This window comes from Gadus morhua, chromosome 10 (genome assembly GCF_902167405.1).
Source record: "Gadus morhua chromosome 10, gadMor3.0, whole genome shotgun sequence".
Classification (NCBI taxonomy): domain Eukaryota; kingdom Metazoa; phylum Chordata; class Actinopteri; order Gadiformes; family Gadidae; genus Gadus; species Gadus morhua.
The window spans coordinates 1,455,296-1,478,861 of NC_044057.1; the positions used below are offsets into that span (position 1 = coordinate 1,455,296).

Sequence of the window (23,566 nt, forward strand, 5' to 3'; positions counted from 1 at the left end):
TGTTTGCAGTTCAATACAATACTACAACCCTCCCAACGCAGGAAGGAAACAGTCGAGCGTGTCTGGGACGTGGACGTTTTCACTGGATAACATTGGGTTTATTTAATTAGGCTAGAATCTTTTTTTTTTGTTCAGTTTGATTGTTTTTTGGTTCAGCTTGTTCATTTTTCCTTTGTGGGACACACACATGTAAGGCGGTGGAGTGAGATACAGCTGGCAGTGGCTGGTCCGTAAACTGACTTGCGCTTACATTATCCCCAGGTAGGTTATGGTCGCGCCCCTTGCAAACAGGTTATTGGCTTATATAACCTTAGTAACCGTGTTCACTTTAAATTTTGAGTAATTACATTAAACATCAAGTACATTATTACTTCTGTCAGTGAATGGAATTTAGGAAGTACGATTTTCATATGCAGAGGTAAATGTAAGTAAATCAAGTAAATGTATTGAGTCGATTTTTATTTTGTATTTTGTATTTTTTTCAATAGTTATAGTAAAAACGGTACTTTTACTAAGGAAAGTTTTGGTTGAAGTATTGTACTTAGTGACATATTAAACAACACAAAGTACTGAGTAAAATATTGCAGGCAAGTATTTCGAGAACAACAAGATGCATGCTGCATCTAGCTCACCTAGCGACATGCCCACCTCAGCTGTTAGGGCTGTCAGACTAGGGTGTAGTCGGTCGGGTGAATGGATATTGGCTGACTGCCTTGTTACGTCAAGCTTCAAAATTAAACTTCAGTTATGGACTTGAAATAGTTTGAGTCGTTTTGTTTAGGCTATTGAAAGAATGATTCAGAGATAAGAGGAGTGTTAATTTCCCAGATGGTGTCATGACACTCCTTCAAGTCAAAGTAGGCTATAGACTATAAAACAGAAGGCCTTCATCTATGTTAGGTTGGGTATGAAAATAGATAAGTCAGTCACGAAAAACAAATATTCAAGATGTGTTTTCAAGATGATCTTATGATAGGATGTCTTATCTTCAGAATATTTTTAATTAACAATGATAATTATATATAATTAATAAATGATCATGTTTGGACACAGCTGGGAAGTGCACTATGGGGCCATCCATTCTGCAACCATTGTCAATCTAACACTTCCATATCCCCTTCAAGTGCACAGTTAAATATAGTATTATTCACTCACTACATTAAGTTGGTCATTGTTTATTCTCCCTCTCCCCCTCTCCCCCCCTCTCTCCCCCTCTCCCCCCCTCTCTCTCCCTCTCCCTCTCTCCCTCTCCCTCTCTCTCCCTCTCCCTCTCCCTCTCCCTCTCTCTCTCTCTCTCTCTCTCTCTTTCAGCGTGGTGATGGAGGGAACAGGAAGTCCCATCGCTGCCTTGTTTCAGTCACTTCCTCTCCAGGAGGAGGCGGCCGGGGAGGAAGGAGGAGGCGCTGGTGAGAGTCCGGCGCCCCTCGCCTCCCCTGAAGACGAGACCACCTCCTCCTCCTTCTCCTCCTCCTCCGACGTGGACCAGCCCCTCCGCACCGAGCCCCCCGTCCCCCCGGAGCCGCCGCCAGACCGGGCCGACTCCCCCTGTCGCACACAGCCCCCAGCTCCTCCACCGTGTCCCTCCGCCGGGCCCCGAGACCCCCCCCGACCGCAGGAGGCCCCCACCGGGCCCCGAGACCCCCCCCGACCGCAGGAGGCCCCCGCCGGGCCCCGAGACCCCCCCCGACCGCAGGAGCCCCCCGCCGGCTCCTCCGCTGCCGAGCGCCGCCCGGAGGAGGGGGACCCCGTCCGGCTGCCGCCTCCGCTTCCCTCGGACACCGGGGGCCAGGCCCCGGGGCCCCCCTCCCTGGAGGACCAGGAGCCCCGCCGGCACCACCCCCCCCCTGCACCCCCGACCCTGGCTCCCCCTGTGGCGGCGGAGGCGCTCAGCGGGGGCCTGGAGGGCGGCGAGCCGTGCGCCCCCGCCCGGCCGGCCCCGGGGACCAAGCTCTGCGGCTACCTGGCCAAGCGGGGCGGGCCCCTGAGGGCCTGGAAGCGGCGGTGGTTCATGTACGAGGAGAAGAAGAGCCAGCTGTTCTACTACCGCACGGCCCAGGACCTGACCCCCCTGGGGAGGGTGGGGCTGGGCAGCGCCACCTTCACCCTCCCCCTGAAGGGGGAGGAGGGCTGCTTCCACATCCAGACCCCCGAGCGCACATACATACTCAAGGTAGGGCGCGTGTGTGGGAGGTGGGTGGGTGTGTTTCTGTGAGGTGTGTGTGTGTGGGTGTGTGTGTTTCTGTGAGGTGTGTGTGTGTGGGTGGGTGTGTTTCTGTGAGGTGGGTGTGTGTGTGTGAGTGTGTTTCTGTAAGGTGGGTGTGTGTGTGTGAGTGTGTTTCTGTGAGGTGGGTGTGTGTGTGTGAGTGTGTTTCTGTGAGGTGTGTGTGCGTGTGTGAGTGTGTTTCTGTGAGGTGTGTGTGCGTGTGTGAGTGTGTTTCTGTGAGGTGTGTGTGCGTGTGTGAGTGTGTTTCTGTGAGATGTGTGTGTGTACGTGTGTGTGTTTCTGTGAGATGTGTGTGTGTACGTGTGTGTGTTTCTGTGAGGTGTGTGTGTGTGGGTGGGTGTGTTTCTGTGAGGTGGGTGTGTGTGTGTGAGTTTGTTTCTGTGAGGTGGGTGTGTGTGTGTGAGTGTGTTTCTGTGAGGTGTGTGTGCATGTGTGTGTTTCTGTGAGGTGTGTATGTGTGTGCGTGTGTGTGTTTCTGTGAGGTGTGTGTGTGTGTGTGTTTCTGTGAGGTGTGTGTGTGTGTGTGCGTGTGTGTGTTTCTGTGAGGTGTGTGCGTGTGTGTGTTTCTGTGAGGTTGGTGTGTGTGTGTGTTTCTGTGAGGTGTGTGTGTGTGCCTGGGTGTGTTTCTGTGAGGTGTGTGTGTGTGTGTCTAAGGAGCTATATCAAAGCATGAATTTTATATGTGAAAGCTAAATAAAACCTTAAAAAATACCATGTATACACTAATATTTCCTACAGTGCATTATTTTGTGGCTCATTGTATTATCATACCTTTATAGAGGGTAATAATTATTAGCCACCACTCCTTTGAACTACTGTACTTATCAAAGATATTGCCTCGGTTTACATTAACTGTAGTTGTATAAGCATATATCTTACTTGGTTTACTATCATATTGCAGCCCAATGTGAATCCTGAAGCTGGAAACACACTAGAATACTTTTACAACCCCATTCGACTGTATAAAGCCAAGCCGTCACACGTTTAACGACTGATTACAGTCTGACTAACACGCTTGTTAGGACTGTCACACTGTTAAACATCCCAACCTATAAGATAGCGTTTGCAGACTATGAGAAAGCGCCAGTCATCTGTGGCAAAATAGGGTTAGAATCGGGCTATACATAACCCATTGTTGGTCTATATGGTTGTTCCCATATCCCATTCTTTCCCATATATCCAGCTCAGGTAAATATAGAACTTGATAATAAGGGCTGCCAGAGAGGAGGAAAGATGGCGCTGTAATCTGAGAGACAAACAAACCCGCACCTATCCCAGCCTCATTGTGCTCGCTCCCGACCTACACAACATCCTGTTGTAGTGATCACAAATAGCCTCAATGTATTGTATTATTTTAATAAGAAGAACCAAGCCACAAAATTGCATTTGATGAGTGAGATCTTTTGATGCTGGCACATGTTGATCAGTTGTAATTTATTTTTTGTTTTTTAGCTGTCTCAAATGATTGTACAGTTAATTACGATGAGCCCATCAATCAAATTCATTCTTTGCTTTCTTGTCACCTTTGGACATTTTATGGTGTATATCATTGATAGATGAATCAATGTGTCATTATAGTAAGCTGCACTTTATCTTTGACCAGCACATTCAAACGTCAAGCTGTTACCATAGCTTGTTGATATTTAACTGACACGAGCTGTATACAGAATGAAGATGGAATTCCCATACTCTCAAAGTGATATTATTACTGTATTTTTCTGTATTGTACTAAAACTCCCGACCTTTCATCTGTTCCCTTTTTTATTTTTTTATCTATTCTTTCGTCTCCACTGTGCTCCTTCTCTCTTCTCCTCTCCTCCCGTCCCTCCTCTCTCCTTTCTCCCCTCCCTCTCTCCTCTTTCACCCCCTCTCTCTCCTCCACCCTCTTCCTCTCTCCAGGCAGTTAACCAGGCGGCCATGATGTACTGGCTTCAGCAGCTCCAGATGAGGAGGTGGCAGTACAGGGAGTTTCTGTCTGGGGGGGCGCTGTCCCAACCAGCCTCTTCAGACACCACCAACAACAACAACAACGTCAGCGCCGGCAGTCCGGGTAAGAGCACCACAGGGAGTTTTAGGGTTTAACTGAAAGAGTCCCACTTGACCCAATAGAACAAGACAGTCTTATCCCCAAATTAGACGTAGCAACCACCAAGCAAGGCCTAGCCGTACACCACCAAGATACCCCCAGCGACCAACAAACCATACCTTGCCACCACCAAGCTAAGCCTAGCGACATTAATCCAAACACGCACAACATCTACCAACCACAAAGCCACCACTGGAAAAGTGGTAAAGAAATCACAAAATCCCTAGATCTATAGCAAGCAACCAACAAACAACCCCTAGCTACCAACAAACAACCCCAAGCTACCGCCATGCAAGACAAGCAACGAGCACGCAAATTCCTAGCAACATGTTCCAATCTGGGTAACAATCGGTACCTAGCTGGGTGACTCAAGTGAATACACTACAGAGCAAATCATCCTCTTTCTCAAGGAGGGTCCATGTGATGTGTGTTGAACGTTAATTTGAAATTTTATTGAATTGTTAGATGTCTGAATCTATCTTGAACTACAAGATAGAATCCACAAACTGCGTGCGTTTCAAGGATTTAATCAGTTGATTTATTCCCCATTGAGATGTAAGTGCTGCATCTATGATAACCGAAAGATCAGAGATGTAGCGCCGCAATCACAGTTTGTTTGAACGGCAGCATAATCACTTCCTGTATGCTGCGTGACCAAGCGTGGATTTCAGGAAGTCGGTAAGGGAGGCAGAGGGGGAGTGTCTTGTGGTGTAGCCAGCGGAAGCTCTACCTTAGAGAGTGGGGAAATCCCAGTAGGAAATGGTTAGCAGCACAGAGCTTCGATGGTGATTACTCAGTCTCTGAGTCACTCCCTGATCGCGGTCGGGCCAGAAGTATAATTGGGAAATTCATCACGCAGTGTTGCTGTCATGATGCTTTGAGGCAAAAATCAAACAGCACCCACCAAGCTTTTAGAGAGTGAAAGACATTTCATATTTGTTTTCCCTACATTTCTCTGGAAAATATTTTATCTTAACTGGCTGGTTAGGTTTTAATCACAACTGATTACAATTTCTGATTACAACTCATTGCCACCTAGAAAGCCATAACCTTTCTGTCTCTCTCTTGAAAGATTTTCCTTCATCCATTTTAGGGTTCCTGGTAACATAAGTGTGTGAGGCTTGTGTCTGTGATACACAAGGATAAACAAGAGAAGACTTGTCAGTCGGAACGTTGATAACAGTTGTTGAATTGGACACTACGTAGTGGTTAGGGTGTTTCAGGTTCCGGGTCCCAGGTTCGAAACCCCAATATCTATAACCTGAATGTCTACCTGTAGGCATCCCTTAGCAAAGTGCTCTTAGCCCTACCTACTAATTAATGGCTCACAAAATATTGACTTTACTGAACTTCACAGTCATAATATAGGTTATCAGGATCAAAAGGTTAACCAAAAATGAACGACTTGAGTAAAACATTTACAATTGTAAACAGGGGAACTGTGATGCAAGAGGTATACAATAGGTAGTTCATCCAGAATGAAACAGATTTATTTCACTGCTCTAGTAATCTATTTAATATTGCCACCAAATATTTCCTGGACTTTTTTAAGGGAGCAACTAGCCTAATTCAAACCCTCCCCCGTTGTTTTGTGAAAGTTGTACTTTGGTGTGCTACAGGTTATTATGATACAGATGAAACCTCATACCCCAAATTAGTTCATAAGAAACCCTAGGGGGATGGATGGGAATCTGAATTATACTTTATACCATATTTTTATCCAGATTCACCTCGTATACTATGCGAATCTCTGGGATGAAGAGCATCGTCTAGAGGTTCGTTCCACTCCTGGAAGGTTGTACCCCAATGTCTGTAATCGACCTGCAGGCATCTTTGCGCAAGATTCGACTCCCCCGCTGCTCTTTAACGACACGAGGGTCAGCAAAAAGACTGATAAGAATGAATCTGAATACTGACCGTCAGTTCCTCAAATCAAGGCTTGTTTGGATTTGATATTGAAGCATGCTTTTTCCATGGCAAGATAGAAAACCAGGGCTTTCTTATCTTACCCCAGTGGGTGATGAGGGCGCAATGATGTACTTTCCCGTCATTAGATGTAAGTATGGGAGTGGGCCAGGAACAGGAAGGGCAGGAAGCTAAGCGGATTAACTTCTGCTTAGCAGGCCTCTTCCATGGAAACGCTGGCAATGACCAAAGATGATGTCCTTCTCTTGAATTTAGCAATAACACCATTGGTGGTCTCTATTGCGGGTGCCACAGCACTCATCTAGTGTGGGACAATGTTTGTTTGTGTAATCATCAGAATATAAGTGCCAACTATGGTACCATGAGGCAGGTGTAGCAAACAGAAACTCTACTTTGTTTTACCTCAGCTGCTTGAAAGACGTTTTATTGATTGTGTCACGAGCTACTGTGTCATTGTGCATACCACCTAATAACTAATTAACTGATAATACTGATTTGTGAATCCTGTCTTGCTGTTCCTTGTGTTGAGTTTAAACTTCCAGTTTTATTTCTATAACCAACCAACGATCAGATGAGAGGACTAAGTTACTCTGGCTGGTGTCTAGTTAACCTAGCTCACTCTGAGCCAGATAAAGGTGCGTGGTACTTGACCTCGACACTGCATGTTCTGGGCAGCTGATCTTAAACAGATCAGCAGGCTGTGTGATTGCTGGTCCGAGAGAAGGCATTTGATCCGAGCACAAACACTCAAACCAGCCGCTAGCAAGAGGAGCAAAGGACGGAAAGCAGTTTGGAGCGGCACAGCTGCTGTTGTTTCCCTTAAAGGAGTGTGGGTGGAGGACCCCCCCCCCAAGCTATCCCCTCCTTTCTTCAACTGACGGATGTTTAGGCTTTAGTGGTTCTTGCAGGAAGTTGTACAAGGAGGACGCAGGAAGTGTGCACTGGTGTAATATTAGACGGAGCCAAGCGGCAGGTGGCTCAACAAACAGAGCACGAGCTGTGATGCACACGGCCGCTGTGCCTGTGAGCAACTAGACTAGATGACTTATCTGATGCCGGACTGCCGATCAAGAGTGAGGGTCTGAAACAGAGTTCTCTGTGGGAAGTCCAGGTTGTAGGGATCAAAAGGGAACAAGCAATTTTACCCTAGGACTGCTGAATTTCTTACATTATAATCGTGGGTAAAATAAATGGTTATCCGTGTCTTGTTGCCGTTGATCTGTTATGGATTTTTACTGGCAGGTTGCTCTGCATTGATTACACCTCTGAGCAGAGAAAACAGGGAGTGGTGTTCTCTTACATCTACAGTATTAATGACAGCGCAGTTACTCTGGCTGAGAAGTATTTTCGTCACGTTGAGGCTTGTTTTATTTTCAGGACACAGACATTGGAAACCTGTTGTGGTACAGGGGCTGGTTGTACATAATGTCAGCTCATGTCTGAGCTCGGGGATTCTTTAAAACACGAAAAGAGTTGGTCTAGGTCCAGGATGTCAAGATGTTTCTAGAATATAAAGATCTAAATGGTCTTTAGGTGTAGACAGGTTTGGATAGTATGAAAGGTTAACAGTTCAAACTCTCAATATCCGTAGTCTACCTGTAGGCATCATTGCGCAAGATGCCTAACCCCTCATTTCTCCTTAAATGTATCCTTAAAGCCTCATACTAACATGTTTGAGGACTCTTAGTCATTTTAGGAATGTTCCAAATTGGGAGTGTCCAACCAGATGTATGATAGATCAGTCAATCAGACCTGGTTGGATTCTCCCACTTGTGATATGACAAATGGATATATTTGTCAATGGCTTGTAATGACTAACCGGTCTCAGACCTGTAATAATTACACGTATCTAAAGCGTACTGTAAGTTTGCTTTGGATAAAAGCGACCTCTGAATAAAACCGTGATGGCTCAATAGTAATATAGAGTTCCTGTTTCCTGTCTGACAGAGGACTTCCTGCCCATGGTGAAGAGCCCGCAGGGCCTGGTGGGAGAGGAGGCCGCCAACCAGCCCCCCCAACCCCGCACCGGGGGTCTGGCCAACATGTCCCTCAAACACCCGTTCATAGAGATCCAGTGAGTACGCCGTCACTGCACCTAGAGAATGAGTGCACATCAGGTACATCATTGGCTCACACTCTGCATGAGGTCAGACACGATGGTAATGGTATTATTTCCAAACTGATGTCACAGGGGTGTGTGTGGGTGTGTGTGAGTCTTAGGGCTGAAGCTCATCACAACATCTAAAACAAACTCAGAACTATTCATCGCACTCGTGTGCGATGAATAGTTCTGAGATCTACCGGAATCAGACGTTATCCAGGGGCGTGCAATAAACATTTACCGATGGTAGAATCTACAACTCACAAACCTAATGCAATGTGCAAACAACGTAACAAAGCCTGCAGCAGTGGATGCAGTAGGAGCCTGGGATTGAGCAAACAAACTGTGCTGCCAGTCCACAACCTGTTCTTCCACCTCGGATGCGTACGCCCAAATATTGAGTCCAATCCACTCAAGCTCTACTTCCTTTGTGGTGCTGTGGTTGAACGTATGAGACATGTATTCTTTATAAAGTTTTCAAATATAACTGACTCTATTTAGTTTAGAAAGCCTCAACATCAGAAGGGCCTTTTGGAAGGAGAGTTGGTACAGAATGGACTGTTATGTTTTTACCTTGAAGGGAAGTGAAGCAACCCTGGTCAGTGTTTCCCCTTAGATTCTTTCTAATCGGTTGTGCTGTGAGTCGGTAACCTAGCAACCCTTGCGGGATCCGGAGGCATGCCCCCCCCGGAAGAAAAATTTGAAAAATACCCCTTTCAATGGTTACTTCTGGTGAGATATTTTTTGGGAAAAATGTACAGAATGAGCTTCCGAATATGATTTAACAACCAACATAGTCACGGTATCTGCTGTTACAAGCCTTTCTAAGAACCATGCAACTTCTTCGGGGCTTAACAGTATAACATCACTATCCAGCGTACTTTCAGTTTTCCTCTCAGCAAGCTCAAGTCCATTCCCTATAATTGTTTGCCAATGGTTTGGTATCAGCCTTTGTATCTTGGTTTGGATGTTGCCAATTCACACACCAATCCTCCTCAATTTGTTCATCAATACACTTTCTCTTTGGGTCATGCTAACACAGAAATTAATCTCTCTCTCCCTTTTTCTCTTTCTCTCTTTCTTTCTCTTTCTCTTTCTCCGTCCACACACAGGAACTCAGTCCACAACCTGCTAGCTAAACGCTCATCTCAGGAGTACAGCCAGAGTGTTTTCCATGTTGAATCGGCTCCACCATGGACACCGCCCAGCCAGTTAGCCGGCACGTCCCCCACTAGTAGGTCTATTACAGACGTTTGTTTTCATGGGTAACAACGATGTGTATATATTCTATTATAGTAGAAAATAATCCAGTGTTTTTCGGTTTGTGTATGCTACAGTTACGACTCAATGAAAACAAAGTAACATTCTTAGTAAATCAAACATAATATAATTAGATTAGATCTGTCATCAATATAAATATTGATGTAGTTTACGTATATTGCATATTTTAGTTAACCTATGTACAGACACACACAACCAGAACTTTGTTTCGGTTTCCAACAGCTCTGCAGACTCCGCCCATTTTCCCAACCCCGGGCACTCCCACTACTCCCACTACTCCCAGCACTCCCAGCTCCCCCATCACCCCTTTGCTCCCATCGACGGGGCCGTCAGGGCAGCGCCCCCCAGAGGGCGACAGGAAGCCCCCGGCCGGGTTGAATACCCAGAATTCTCGGAGGAGCAAGAGCCGCGGCACCGTGTCCAACATCCGCAGGGAGACTTCCTCTGCAGACAGGATGTCCCGCCTCCAGCAGGACAAAGACATGCTGGGGGAGGAGGTGAAGTCTCAGAAGGTGAGGACGGTGACGTCATGGGGAAGTACACTGACTGGCTTTCTTGCAGAACATTTGCACAAACTGGGTAGAATGGAAAATGTGGTGGAACGGAGTCTGCTAGGAATGGGTTGGAAACAGATCTCTAATGATTTAGTAAAACCTGTGGAAGAGACCGCAAAGACTTCTCTTCTAGACCTCCACCTGTCTTCTAGCCATGAACACCTCCTCAACCCACCAATAAAACCTCCTCTCCCCTGACCACTCGCACGACCACCTCCCTCAACACCCGCACCTCCTCTTCTCTCCACCACTAACACCTCCTCTCCACCACTAACACCTCCTCTCCACCACTAACACCTCCTCTCCACCACTAACACCTCCTCCACCTCTAACACCGCTGACACCTCCATCACTGACACCTCCACCTTCTCCACCCAGGAGCTGGTGTGGCTGCTCCACCACTAACACCTCCACCTCCTCCACCCAGGAGCTGGTGTGGCTGCTCCACCACTAACACCTCCACCTTCTCCACCCAGGAGCTGGTGTGGCTGCTCCACAAGGCCCTGGAGGCCTCCCAGCTGGAGAAGCGGACGTGCACGGAGTTCCTGGCGGCCGAGGGCGAGCAGCAGCGTCTGGAGGTGCTGCGGCACCGCGAGCGGCAGGCCGCCGACCTGCGGCGCCGCCTGGACGACCTCACGGCCCAGACGGAGGGCCTGAGGCGCAGCCTGGCCGAGAAGGAGTCCCAGGTCAGGGGCTCTCATCTGGGTATCACCCCCCTGAAGCACGGACAAAGCTCTCAAAGCGCTTCACCGTCACGCGTTAATTGACGTTTCTTTATTTTTTTTATTAATTGACAGTTAAGCGCCTCTTCTGCAAGCGAGACCTGTTGATTAGCATACAGCTTGTGTGTTTGGGACCTAGAAGAGAGCCAGGCAGGTTGTCATGTGTGTGTACCAGGTGGGCAGAGGAACGAATGGAAGAACGTTTCATCGTCTCAGGGCTCCACACTGAACAGTGTTTTCTGGACACGTCATTAGTGAGCATTCTGCTAAGGGACCCAAATACGTGGACTGTGGTCATTGGGATTCAAACCAAAACCCTTTGGGCTGGGACCAGCCATCCTTGCCCCTTCACTCTCTTGACACCCCTGATTAACACCAACGGACTCAATAACAGAATCAATGCTATTCCACCAGCTGCATGTTTTGAACCAAACTCTTTTTTTGGCGATATCCACACGCAGGTGGTCGATCTCCAGGAGAACATCGACCTGTTGACGGAGAAGAACCAAGCCAAGCAGGAGGTAAACAACCAGGCGTCCGTCTCCTCGTTTCCCACACACACACTGTAGCATTACACTCACGTTGAGTTATTCAGCCGATGACCCCTTCATGCAACGTGACTTACAAATGTGGTGGAAAACAATTAAAGATCCCATGGCATGCTACTTTATGAATGCTTTTATATAGCTGTTAGTGGGTCCCTAATACAGTACTTAAAAAATAAACACTCCGGGTGCTCCGGCGTGAGTCCTGGAGCTCTATATCTAAACTATATCATATTGTACGTTGATATCTACATCATTTAATATATATTATCACGGCCAAAAGCTGTGTGCGCCTCCAGACGACATTATGAATCTCCAACGACCGCGTCGGGTTCTCCGACGTCTCTGGTTCTTCCACGTCCACATCAATCCGAAGTAGACTGAACCGCGTCATGGAGGAGAAAGGGATTGTTGCCCGCGATTGTCTCCCGCCGGAGCCCCGCTGCCGAGGCACCACCGCCTCGGCAGCGGGCAGCGCTGGGGCATCACCGCCCGCGGCGTTGGTGCCTCGCGGGTCGCGGTGATGATGCCTTGGTAGCAGGCAGCGGGGCTCCGGCGGGAGACAATCAGTTCATGTACTTCAGGAGCCAAAGCCATGGTTCTTTTTTCCCCCAATTCCTTCTCAACCATTCTCAACCTGAGATAACCCCCACTACGAGCCTCGTTGTGGAAATACCAGAGACGTCAGAGAACCCGACGTGTTATGCGCCATAACACCAACAGCAGAACGGTTATCCAAATAACAAAGACGTGTACAACACTTGCGTTACAGTGTTTATTAACACACACACACACACACACGTAGCGCTCGTACGGTCGTAGATCATTGGCTCATTGACGGGCCAAATTCTCTGGGCGGGCAAAGCAAAGAAAGGGGAGGTAACATGTCCCTGTCTGACAACATACGGGGAAAATTCCAAATCGACGCGTCTTTGCTTTGTTTTTTCCAAGGTAGTAGGAGTAGGATACCTAATGCTTGTTTTACACCTAACGCTATTACTAACTACTGGGGGACCAAAGGCAGACTAGGGGAACTCATATTAGTGTTAGATAACCTCATAAAGTGACAAATCAACACTTCCACTTCCTGTTTTCTCAGTTTAACACAGAAAACAACTACATTTATCCCAGGGTTTTTTATAAAAATTCTCAAGAACATTGGTCAAGCACATTTCGCCCCCTGGTCTCTCCAGATCCTTCCCTAAACAGCGAAAAAATCTTTTTTGTCGATTCTTATTTTTGTCTTTAACTCATGCTCCAATCTTTAATCGATGCTTAGGCTGTTGTGGATACAGCGGAATATATGATGCCTCGTCGCAGCAACATTTATAAGATGATCGCGATGAGTTCTGCCCGTTCTGCCTCCATGCTGTCTGTGGACAAACCAAACAAACTACAGTGACAGCGGCCGCACTTATCCCGCCTCTTGCCAACCCTACGTCATATCCCGCCCCTTGCAAGCCCACCCCCCTAACCCACCCAGAGATCCTACTGATGTCTGAACAACACAGATCACCCATAATGTCAATACTCCTGATGTAAAAGTGCTGAATAAATGCTGAGGACATGTCGGAAAACAGCTAGTGAGAGAGACCGGAAATCTCAATAGAGTGCATCCAAACATTCCACACAGAGCATACATCTTTAAGTGCTTTCTGGCCACTCACACAGAAAACACATGACGATGTAGCCTTGTGAGACCCTTCATCCATCCAGTATGTACTCTTCTGCCTGTTGGAATCGGCTTTGTTTTCTTTCTCATGCTAGGTGATCCTGAAGATCTCTGACCAGTTGTCTACATGTATGGCCAACCCACAACGCAAGGTCTCAACCTCCATCGGTCTACAGGCGCAGACCTGCAGTCTGCTTCAGGAAGAAAACGAGAACCTGAAGGTGAGCCTGCCGTATTGGTTGGACGTCTGAATCCATAAAAAGTGTCGATGTTAATTATATTCTTATTGCTAAGAATAATTTATGGAAATAACATAGCATTTTTCAGGACACTCCCAAGTGCATGACATATTCAATCTTGGTTTACTTAAAAATTTAAGTTAGATTAATCCTGTAGCTATAAAAATGAGCAGTTCTAGAAAAGTAAACAAAAAATATCAGGAGTTTGACCGCGATTTGAGAGGGTGTGAATGATTTAAAGAGCCAGAAACCCATTGGTTCAGCTTGAATTTGAATGAGATTTAAAGAATTGCATTTTTGGTTGAGCGTTCTAGGAAGGGGGGGGGTTGTGTCATCCCAACGGTTAGGAAACCACGCCAACTTCATTATACTTTTTTAGTACCGTCATTGTGTATTGGCGTTATAATGAGCTTGGACGCAGTCTTTAAATACATCACTGCTCAGATCGAGATTCACCATCCACCCACACTGTCGTGGAAATATCAATCATAACTATAAATATACAATCACATACGAATTATATTAACCTTGTTTACATAATTATTACATTAGAAAGAACTGTATTCATTCTCCCTGTATCTTAAACAGATCCCTTCCTCCACTGGAGCCAGCCAGTCTGGTATTGAGATCAGGCCAATCAACAGACTTCTTTGTTGTGTAAACTGTTTACAGCCATGTCTTACAAACCTGCAGACATGTTCAATATCCACCCATTGTATCACAAATTTACTTGGGCTAAGGTCACTCCCACTCCCTACCCACAATGAAAACGTTTGGCTTTAAGAATCTTGTTCACCTATTGTCTCGTCGAATGTGTTCTTGGTAACCTTTGCAGCCAGTACTTTTCCCATGATCATGCCTTAAGATTAAATCAAATATTTCGCTGTCCGACGTGTCCGTGAGAGAACTTTCTCTTCATCACACACCATGGAGTTATATTATAAGTGTCCAGAATGCTCATCTTCCTCTTGGACGCCACAGTCAACCGCTGCTCATCGTCATGACATCAAAGTACCTCGGAAATGACACTCTCGAAAGAGAAAAAAGGGTTTTGGGTACACTGACTCTTTAATGTTTGTTTTGTGTCCCACGGCATCCCAAAATGGATTAAATGTTAACCCCATCAGAGTTCTCTAAACACCCCTACAATCTAAAGAGCCCTTAATCTATCTTTTGACTTCTTTGCTGTTATCCCTGCATGACCCAGGATGACATCGCCGCCTACAAGACTCAGAACAAGTTCCTGAACTCTGAGATCTACCAGCTGACCAAGCTGTGGAGGAAGAGCTCGGAGCAGGAGAAGAGCCTGATGGTCAAGGTGAGGCGGGCCCAGGTCCAGGTTCAAATCCTCCTCTCCCCAAACTCTGTTCAGCTCTGTGCAGGGGTGTCCAGTGGTTCCTTCCCTGTGGCTTTGGACCCCCACTTGGGGTCACCTGAAATGCAGTTTGGGTCACAGGAGGTTGTCGACTATAACCCATTGATCATGGGGAATTTCAGGATAGAAAAGATGCATCATTTAAAGTTGAAAGATCTTGTAAAGGCCCAGAGAACCGAGTCCCATCTGACCTAATGTGTCGGGAAACAGATTCAAACTGGGGTCGCAAGAATATGCAGACCTTAGGGGGATCAAGGGATCAGAGCAGGACTGGGGAACACCGAGTACACTGCTTCAGAGCGTGATGAAACCCAACCGGGTGCCTCTGCTCCCTCCCCTCCCTGCCCGGCCGCAGTGTGCCTACCTGGAGGCCAGCGGCTGCCAGAAGGAGAGCCGCTACTTGGGGGTCCTGCAGCGCCTGCAGGAGACCCAGGGCCTGGACGCGGCCCAGAAGGGCGTGGTGCGCGGCCTGGTGGAGGACGCTCTGCAGGGAGACCCGGCCGGCAGCCTCCAAAAGGCAGCGCTGGGGTAACGTGGCAACCGTCGAAACAAAGCACTGGCTTTGTACATTGTTTTTGTAATGATGCACGTTTATTAATAGAGCAGAAATTCCACTGGTTTCAAATCCATAAAGTAATAAGAATCTGAAAAACGCAATTGGTCGCTGTGAACTGAAACTGCGCTTATTACAACCCCATTTTTCTTACATGTATCATCTATTAAAATGAATGGTGATGTTTATGATATAAAGTTATAGGCTACCATTGATAGAAAAGAGTACCATAGTACACACGAGTAGTATATTATAGCATAAACAGAATTAAAATTGATTGTCAATCAACAGTGTTTATTGTACCAAGCCCATAAAAAAAAATAGCTAGCGTGAATCTTGTCAACTATTTATCATGTATCTTGTTCATGAGCGCATATGTATGTGGTATTTGCAGTGGCCCTCCGTTAGACCACGACGACTATGGTTTCAAGATTCTTCCGGACTACGAGGTGGAAGACATAAAGCTGCTAGCTAAAATCCAAGCGCTGGAGATACGCTCCCACAACCTGCTGTACCAGGTCAGCCCTCCGCCCTTACCCTTCTGCTCCGATTACAAAGTCTAGAGCAAAGTTACGGAACGATTGTTGCTTACTACAACATTATTGGGTCGATATTCTCATCAAGCCAGTAGGTGTAGTTAATGTGTAGTTAAGGTAATCGCTGCCCCCTGCTGGTGTATTTGTGCGACTACAGGACGCTGGGGACAGACCACTGCTTGGTCGCTGGTCCCAATTTCTCGCCAGTCGCTCTGACGGCGACTTCGGCCAGTCGCCGGAGCTGAAGAACCTGCTGAGGGCGGGGGTCCCCCGGGAGTTCCGCCAGAGGGTCTGGCGCTGGATCGTACGCGCCAGAACTCTCACCCTACGCGAGCAACACCCACACCGCTACCAACAGGTAACGTCGCACACAATGATGAGAATAATATAGAATCAAATATGATTTAATGTAAACATATTATATAATCGAAGATAATATTACATTATTAACATTTAATATAATAGCCTATATTTGATTGTAAAATTATAGAATTTAATTTGATGTAAAGCAGTCGATTTCTTTACGTGGCACTATTTCCTTAAACTATGCAGCATTCACGAGACTTTATTGTTAAACCTGAGAGTGAAGTTAAACCCAGATAACTACGGCGTCGTGCTCCAGTTGAGTGTGTAATGTACCCAGTCCCTCTCCTCTGTTCGGGCTCTAGCTGTGTGAGAAGAGCCTGACATCGCCCCACCCAGCGTCCAGACAGATCCTCCTGGACCTCCACCGGACCCTCACCACCAATAAGCACTTCTCCGCCCCCTCTAGCCCCGCCCTCCAGAAACTCCAACGCATCTTATTGGCCTTCTCTTGGCAGAACCCTACGATTGGCTACTGCCAGGGACTCAACAGGTGAGGGGAAAGATAAACATGAATACCGCCTTATACCGGACACAGAGCGTCGTCGATGTCGTCTTCTTCTACAGTCTATATCTAGACTACTTTTGATTCTTGTTTTTTTCTGCTTGGAAAAAACAGTTAGTGTCAAAATGACTTTTGAATGCAATATACTCAGTGTTGACAAAAAATTGTTCATGTAATTTAAAATAAAAAAGCATCTGAAATTAAATAATCCCATACACGTTTCGCAAACAAAAATGATGCGGAAATGTCGTGACCCGGACAGATTTATAGCAGTGGCCACCATAGAAGATGAAAGGCTTCATTCGTGATTATTTTGGCGATCAAGAGACGCATTCAGAACTAGAAAATATTACCAGTGTTCAAAATAGTCTTATCTAATCAACATAAAGACTTCTGTACACAGTGTGTGTTGCGTGTCCCCCCATGACATGTCCCCCCATGTCCCCCGTGTGGTTCAGTCTGTTAACCCCCCATGTCCCCCCGTGTGGTTCAGTCTGTTAACCCCCCATGTCCCCCCATGTCTCCCGTGTGGTTCAGTCTGTTAACCCCCCATGTCCCCCGTGTGGTTCAGTCTGTTAACCCCCCATGTCCCCCCCGTGTCCCCCATGTGGTTCAGTCTGTTAACCCCCCATGTCCCCCCGTGTGGTTCAGTCTGTTAACCCCCCATGTCCCCCATGTGGTTCAGGCTGTTAACCCCCCGTGTCCCCCATGTGGTTCAGGCTGTTAACCCCCCATGTCCCCCATGTGGTTCAGTCTGTTAACCCCCCATGTCCCCCCCATGTCCCCCGTGTGGTTCAGTCTGTTAACCCCCCATGTCCCCCCGTGTGGTTCAGGCTGTTAACCCCCCATGTCCCCCATGTGGTTCAGTCTGTTAACCCCCCATGTCCCCCCCGTGTCCCCCGTGTGGTTCAGTCTGTTAACCCCCCATGTCCCCCCATGTCCCCCGTGTGGTTCAGTCTGTTAACCCCCCATGTCCCCCCATGTGGTTCAGTCTGTTAACCCCCCATGTCCCCCGTGTGGTTCAGTCTGTTAACCCCCCGTGTCCCCCGTGTGGTTCAGTCTGTTAACCCCCCCATGTCCCCCCGTGTGGTTCAGTCTGTTAACCCCCCATGTCCCCCGTGTGGTTCAGTCTGTTAACCCCCCAAGTCCCCCCATGTCTCCCGTGTGGTTCAGTCTGTTAACCCCCCGTGTCCCCCGTGTGGTTCAGTCTGTTAACCCCCCCATGTCCCCCCGTGTGGTTCAGTCTGTTAACCCCCCATGTCCCCCCCGTGTGGTTCAGTCTGTTAACATCCCATGTCCCCCCGTGTGGTTCAGGCTGTTAACCCCCCATGTCCCCCCCGTGTGGTTCAGTCTGTTAACCCCCCATGTCCCCCATGTCCCCCGTGTGGTTCAGTCTGTTAACCCCCCATGTCCCCCATGTGGTTCAGTCTGTTAACCCCCCATGTCCCCCCATGTCCCCCGTGTGGTTCAGGCTGGCAGCCGTCAGCCTGCTGGTGCTGCAGGACGAGGAGGACGCCTTCTGGTGTCTGGTGGCGGTGGTGGAGGTCATCATGCCCCTGGACTACTACACCAAGAACCTGGTGGCCTCGCAGGTCAGCACCACCAAACACACCACCATAACTCCACCCACACACCACCAACACACCACCATAACACCACCCCCGGAGTCTGAGAGGATGCACTATACTGCCTGTCTTACTCCCAAGCCGCCCTGCTCACATTAAAGAAAGGGTTAGGGCTAGGGAACATTCCCTTTAACTTAAGGCTGCCCGTCATTCCTATGGGTTTTAACTAGAGCTGTCAGTTAAACGCGTTATTAACGGCGTTAACGCAAACCAAATTTAACGGCGTTACATTTTTTATCGCGCGATTAACGCATTTATTTTATAAAAAAAATATTTTTTTTTTTTTTTTTTTTTCTTTGGCTCAAAACAAAGAAGCAGTAGCCTGACTGCTATGTTCAAATGACATTTGTTCAAAGCAGTCGTTTAATTGCACTATAGGCTCTTTTTTTGTATCGTCCTGCTTTGATCAGTGTATGTGCCAATGTTGTTATCAATAAAAAATCATTTGCACAAGGCAAGCCGATGCACTTCACCATGTTGATAAGAGAATTGAAATGAGAATAATTATGGGACAAAAAAATCAAGGGATATTTAGCATAGAAAAATAATTTGCGATTAATCGCGATTAATTAGAGTTAACTATGACATTAATGCGATTAATCACGATTAAATATTTTAATCGCTTGACAGCTCTAGTTTTAACTTAACTTAAGGACACTAACGATATTCTATTAAGAAAACATTAAGTGCCACGACTATATTTCCCAAATGCCTTTGTGTATATCTTAGTATTGAATCCTTAGTGAAGCTGATTATCCGTCAACGCAGTACTTTTTAATTTTTTTACTTTTTCTTCTGATCAAGTCATGTGTCATCTTTGCTGTTCTAAGATTGTATTTTAGATTTTAATATTTTATTTTACACTTCACCTTTTATGGGGCTGGGTCCTGCCAGGTACCTCACAATTAAATTTGATTCTTTAGGCCTTGATTCGATTTGATATTGATCAAATTGCTTCGATATCGATTCAATAATACGTGCCGATGACAAAAATACCTAAATATTATTTAGAATTAACCATTTAAAAATGAATTAACCATTTCATTGTGCTTTAACTAGCAAAAAGGGAATACACCATTGTATAGTATTGTTCCTGAGCTAAACTTGCAGCATAAAAGTAATAATCATAACATGGACAAATGTAAAAGGGCATGTACATTTAGGCATACGCGCTTTTATTTTTTAATGGAAATAATCGGAAAAAAAAAATCGGAATCGAAATTGAATCGGGAACAAATAAATTGCAGTGCATTGATGAATCGGTATTTTACCCCAGCCCGACCTTTTACACCATTTCCCTGCCCTTGCCGGGTTGTCTCCCTCGTTCAGCCCTTCGTACCGCGGTCTTTCTGCGTGATAGCATCCTCTGAACGCGGTTTGATGTGATTGATTGAAGGCGGACCAGCGGGTGCTGAAGGACTTCATGGCAGAGAAGCTGCCCCGGCTGGCGGCCCACCTCGAGGAGCACGCCGTGGACGTGTCCCTCGTCACCTTCAACTGGTTCCTGGTGTGCTTCGTGGAGAGCCTCCCCAGCGACCTGCTGCTGAGGGTCTGGGACGCCTTCCTCTACGAGGGCACCAAGGTCAGCCTCCACGCTCTAACCCCGTCCTGGGAATGAGGCTCATTAAGGTTGCTTCATGAATACAGCATGAGATCTGGGAAACGTTCTTAATTATTGAATTATTCATATTTATGATTATTGTTTACTATTTTATGTTATTTAAATCAGTTTGTTCTTCATTTTGGTTCCATTTTGCTGTCTTACTTCGTACTGCTGTAACACCTGACTTTCCACCCCGTGATATTAATAAATCATCTTTAGTCACAGACACTTTTATATAAAGTGCAATATTGTGTAGCTTTGATAACATAGCAGATCCTGCAACCTGTAGGTGTTGAGACACTTTCTTCTGTGGAACCTGAAATTCCGGCCTCATTTTTTTTGTATTTTTCACAGGTGCTATTTCGCTATGCGTTGGCGCTCTTCAAATACAAAGAGGAGGACATTCTAAAGATCCATGACAACGTTGAGATCTACCAATACCTTCGCTTCTTCACCAAGACCGTGACTGACGGGAGGTACGTGGTTGCATCATCGATATCCATTAAAACCTGCTAATATAAGCTACTATGTGTCGCCTTGGCACGAGTGGCCTTGCCCCTGGGAACTATGGCAAAATGGACCGCAGAATAGGGCCTCTGGAAAACTGTTGTCTTACCCTGCGGTATCAGTGTGGGGGTTTGTTACGGAAAAGTTATCAGAAAGGCACTGCCTAACTATCATTCTCTCAGTTCTATTTCCTCCTGCGAGTTTGTAGCAGTCGGCTCGACTGTGCCTCTATTTTTAACATGGACCAGAGGCAGACATCCACATATATAATTCACAGCTGCAATACGTGTTGAGCCTGTGAGCCTGAGGGAGTTCACTGTTCTAAACTGCTGAGGGCAGCTACTCAGCACAAACGCAAGCCACTGTATTGCCCGTACGGGTGGCCATGGAGGTTGACACAGGATATGTAGCTAACTAGTAGGAAAATAAAAAATTAAATGTTTGTTCTCTATACACTTGCCGTAGGTGACGCTGTCACCACTGCCGTCATTATTTGAACTACCAACCGTCTCAAGAATAAAGCAAACATAAAAAACAAAAGTCATGTGTCACAGTAGAAGACGCTATGGCTGCTTTCCTCTACATGTTTTCTTGGTAGCTAGCTTGCTTTCGATTTTTGACCACTAAAATGTTCTCACCCTCAATAAGGCCATAAGGATCATTAAAATTGTCTCTCACGATGTCACACGTGACCTCACAAATCATGTCCCTTTCTCCGGTGGGTTTTTCCCCCCTCTAACAGGAAGCTCACGAGCATCGCCTTCACCATGATGAACCCGTTCCCGGGCAGAATACTACGCAACCGACGTGCAGCGCACCTGGAGCGCCTGCAGGGGGAGATGCGGGAGCTGGAGGAGCAGCAGAAAGAGTTCATCTCGGAGTGTCCTGTGCAAAAGGACAAGGACCTGGACACCTTGCTGAGCGAGGATGAGGAGGAGCCTTGACGGCGCTAGAACCGGCAGACCAAGGTAGAAATAAACTTTATTGCAGAATTGCGCAACAAACGCAGACTGTTTGGTGAGCTTACGGAAAAGCACTCAACCCTAGGTATGCCGTTTGAGATATAGTCAACAGAAAAACAAAAAGTTATCTGAATGGATCCACATCGAGAGGTTATGGTTTGGACTTTGAGAATAGTTGTTTTTAACATTGTCACACCGAGGCTGAAAGCTCATGTGCTCACAGCCTAAGAGTGATAATGTTGTAAACAAGATGTTGGCAGTCTACCTGAGGGCATCCATCAACAGGATTCCCTAACAAACACCTGCTGCTTATGGACGGTCTTCCACTCACGGTTGAATCTCTTATCTAATTCGAGACTCACTCTTTTACACTTTTAATATCCGAGGCTGATAATGACAGGATTTAACTTGTTTTAGAACCTTTCAAGCTCTTTATTTAATGAATTTGTCCAGGCATGAACTTAGTCACTTTTGAAATTCTTAACCAGTATTACGTTGAGGGAAGACTGTGGTCCGCTCTTTGTGGTGAAATCTTTTCATGAAATATGAATATTGATTGTGTCTGAAAACAAGGATGTGATTGTTTAAGCTGGTCCTTGGCATAGCACCATTTATGACTGCCAGCTGTTGGCAGTTGGTCGTTTAAATTTAGGAGCATTAGGAGAGAAAAATGAAAGCTGTAAATTTGCCTCCTATTTTTTCTGCTGGAATTTGTTGAATAGCCACTTCATCTTTTACTTTAAATGCTAATAATATACCATGTACCAAATGGTTTATGTCGAGAGAGAATATCAATGATGTACAATTAAGTGTATAAACTTGTCAAAAAAAAGCCCTGGATATTTGTATGTACCGTAGGCTACAGCCTATGTTCCTTCTTACATAATTTGAATTTTCTATTTGTAATTGTTTATAAATGTTTGTTCTGTGTATAGAATTTTGTATGTATTTTTCTACTTGTTTTGTTCGGTTAACCTGCATTGTACATTAAATGTTGTAACACCTGCAGATAACATAATCACCTAATCATCCCCCTGTATAATTGTATAATTGGCTGACTCATTAATTCCCTCACCCTCCACCTCGAGCTGGTGTGTGGTGAGCGTTCTGGCGCAGATTGGCTGCCGTGCATCACCCCTAGTGGGTGCTACACACTGGTGGTGGTGAGTGATGTCCCCCCCTTCAATGTAAAGCGCCTTTGAGTGTCTAGGAAAAAGCGCTAAATAAATTCAATGCATTATTATTATTATTATTATTAACATATATTTCAAAAAGTTAAAGACACGGGTTCAAATATTGTGTTTTATTACCTTTTTTAAAAAACAAATATACATAAAAAAAACGATAAATATAAAAATCTCAAAAGAAAAGTTTAATGTTACAACTTTTTTTTACTGCAGAGAAAGTACTACAAGCCAGAACCACACCTCACAATTTAACTGACGTCTCGTCCTATATGTTAGCTTGTTAACCTTTCCCTCTGGACCAGTCTGTGTGTGCGGGCACGCGCGCGCGCACACACACACACACACACACACACACACACACACACACACACACACACACACACACACACACACACACACACACACACACACACACACACACACACACACACACACACACACACACACACACACACACACACACACAGCCTCCCCCCCGAGAGGAAGAATTTCAAGACTCAGATCTCAATTTTGTTGCTAATTAAAGCTGCTGTTCTCTAAGTTAAGTCGGTTTAATTTTTTTTTTTGTCCTAATGGCGCTATATTAACACTCTACAAAGATGGCTGATTCAGCAAAGAGCAGGATAAATTTCAGCATGCAAGCTGTCCATAGTCACGTCACATGACTTTGACAAGATACTTAGTTTACAAGCTCCACCCCTTTACCAAGAGCACTTTGGCCCCTCCCCAATAAGTGTGATAACAAATGAAGAAGACCCTCAATGCAAGCTGGAAGAATGGGTGTGATACATTGGCGGTCTACATGTGTACCCCGGCCACTAACAACCTAGTGCCTGTTTGTGATAGATATCAGACACCTGTCTTAGTGGCAAACCAAGTGGGATAATTATTGAATATGTGTCCCGAGTTGTGACAACAGAAATCGTAATGAGGGAGGGGGGGGGGGGGGGGGGGGGGGGGGGGTGCTCAGGAGAGGAGGGGCTACCAAGTGAAGCTCCGC

The 23,566-nt window shown here is 46.2% G+C and overlaps 1 protein-coding gene across 1 annotated transcript; it reads left to right on the plus strand.

Moving 5' to 3' along the window:
• The first annotated feature begins 2 nt into the window (after nucleotides 1-2).
• On the plus strand, nucleotides 3-22,405 carry tbc1d2 (TBC1 domain family, member 2). Its single transcript, XM_030367899.1, has 18 exons — nucleotides 3-261; nucleotides 1,312-2,170; nucleotides 4,124-4,274; nucleotides 8,184-8,310; nucleotides 9,450-9,571; nucleotides 9,841-10,130; nucleotides 10,649-10,858; nucleotides 11,356-11,415; nucleotides 13,207-13,332; nucleotides 14,558-14,668; nucleotides 15,081-15,253; nucleotides 15,673-15,796; nucleotides 15,972-16,172; nucleotides 16,483-16,670; nucleotides 18,154-18,274; nucleotides 19,704-19,889; nucleotides 20,265-20,386; nucleotides 21,160-22,405. The coding sequence occupies exons 2-18, from the start codon at nucleotides 1,319-1,321 to the stop codon at nucleotides 21,359-21,361; spliced, it is 3,366 nt and encodes a 1,121-aa protein (XP_030223759.1). The 5' UTR covers nucleotides 3-261; nucleotides 1,312-1,318; the 3' UTR covers nucleotides 21,362-22,405.
• Nucleotides 22,406-23,566: the final 1,161 nt, after the last annotated feature.

Excerpts from the sequence above, each read along its gene's own strand:
- tbc1d2 (XM_030367899.1), top strand. The coding sequence starts at position 1,319 with ATGGAGGGAACAGGAAGTCCCATCGCTGCCTTGTTTCAGTCACTTCCT. Across the intron at positions 14,669-15,080 it reads AGAAGAGCCTGATGGTCAAG|TGTGCCTACCTGGAGGCCAG; the intron begins GTGAGGCGGGCC and ends GCCCGGCCGCAG. Across the intron at positions 19,890-20,264 it reads TCCTCTACGAGGGCACCAAG|GTGCTATTTCGCTATGCGTT; the intron begins GTCAGCCTCCAC and ends TATTTTTCACAG.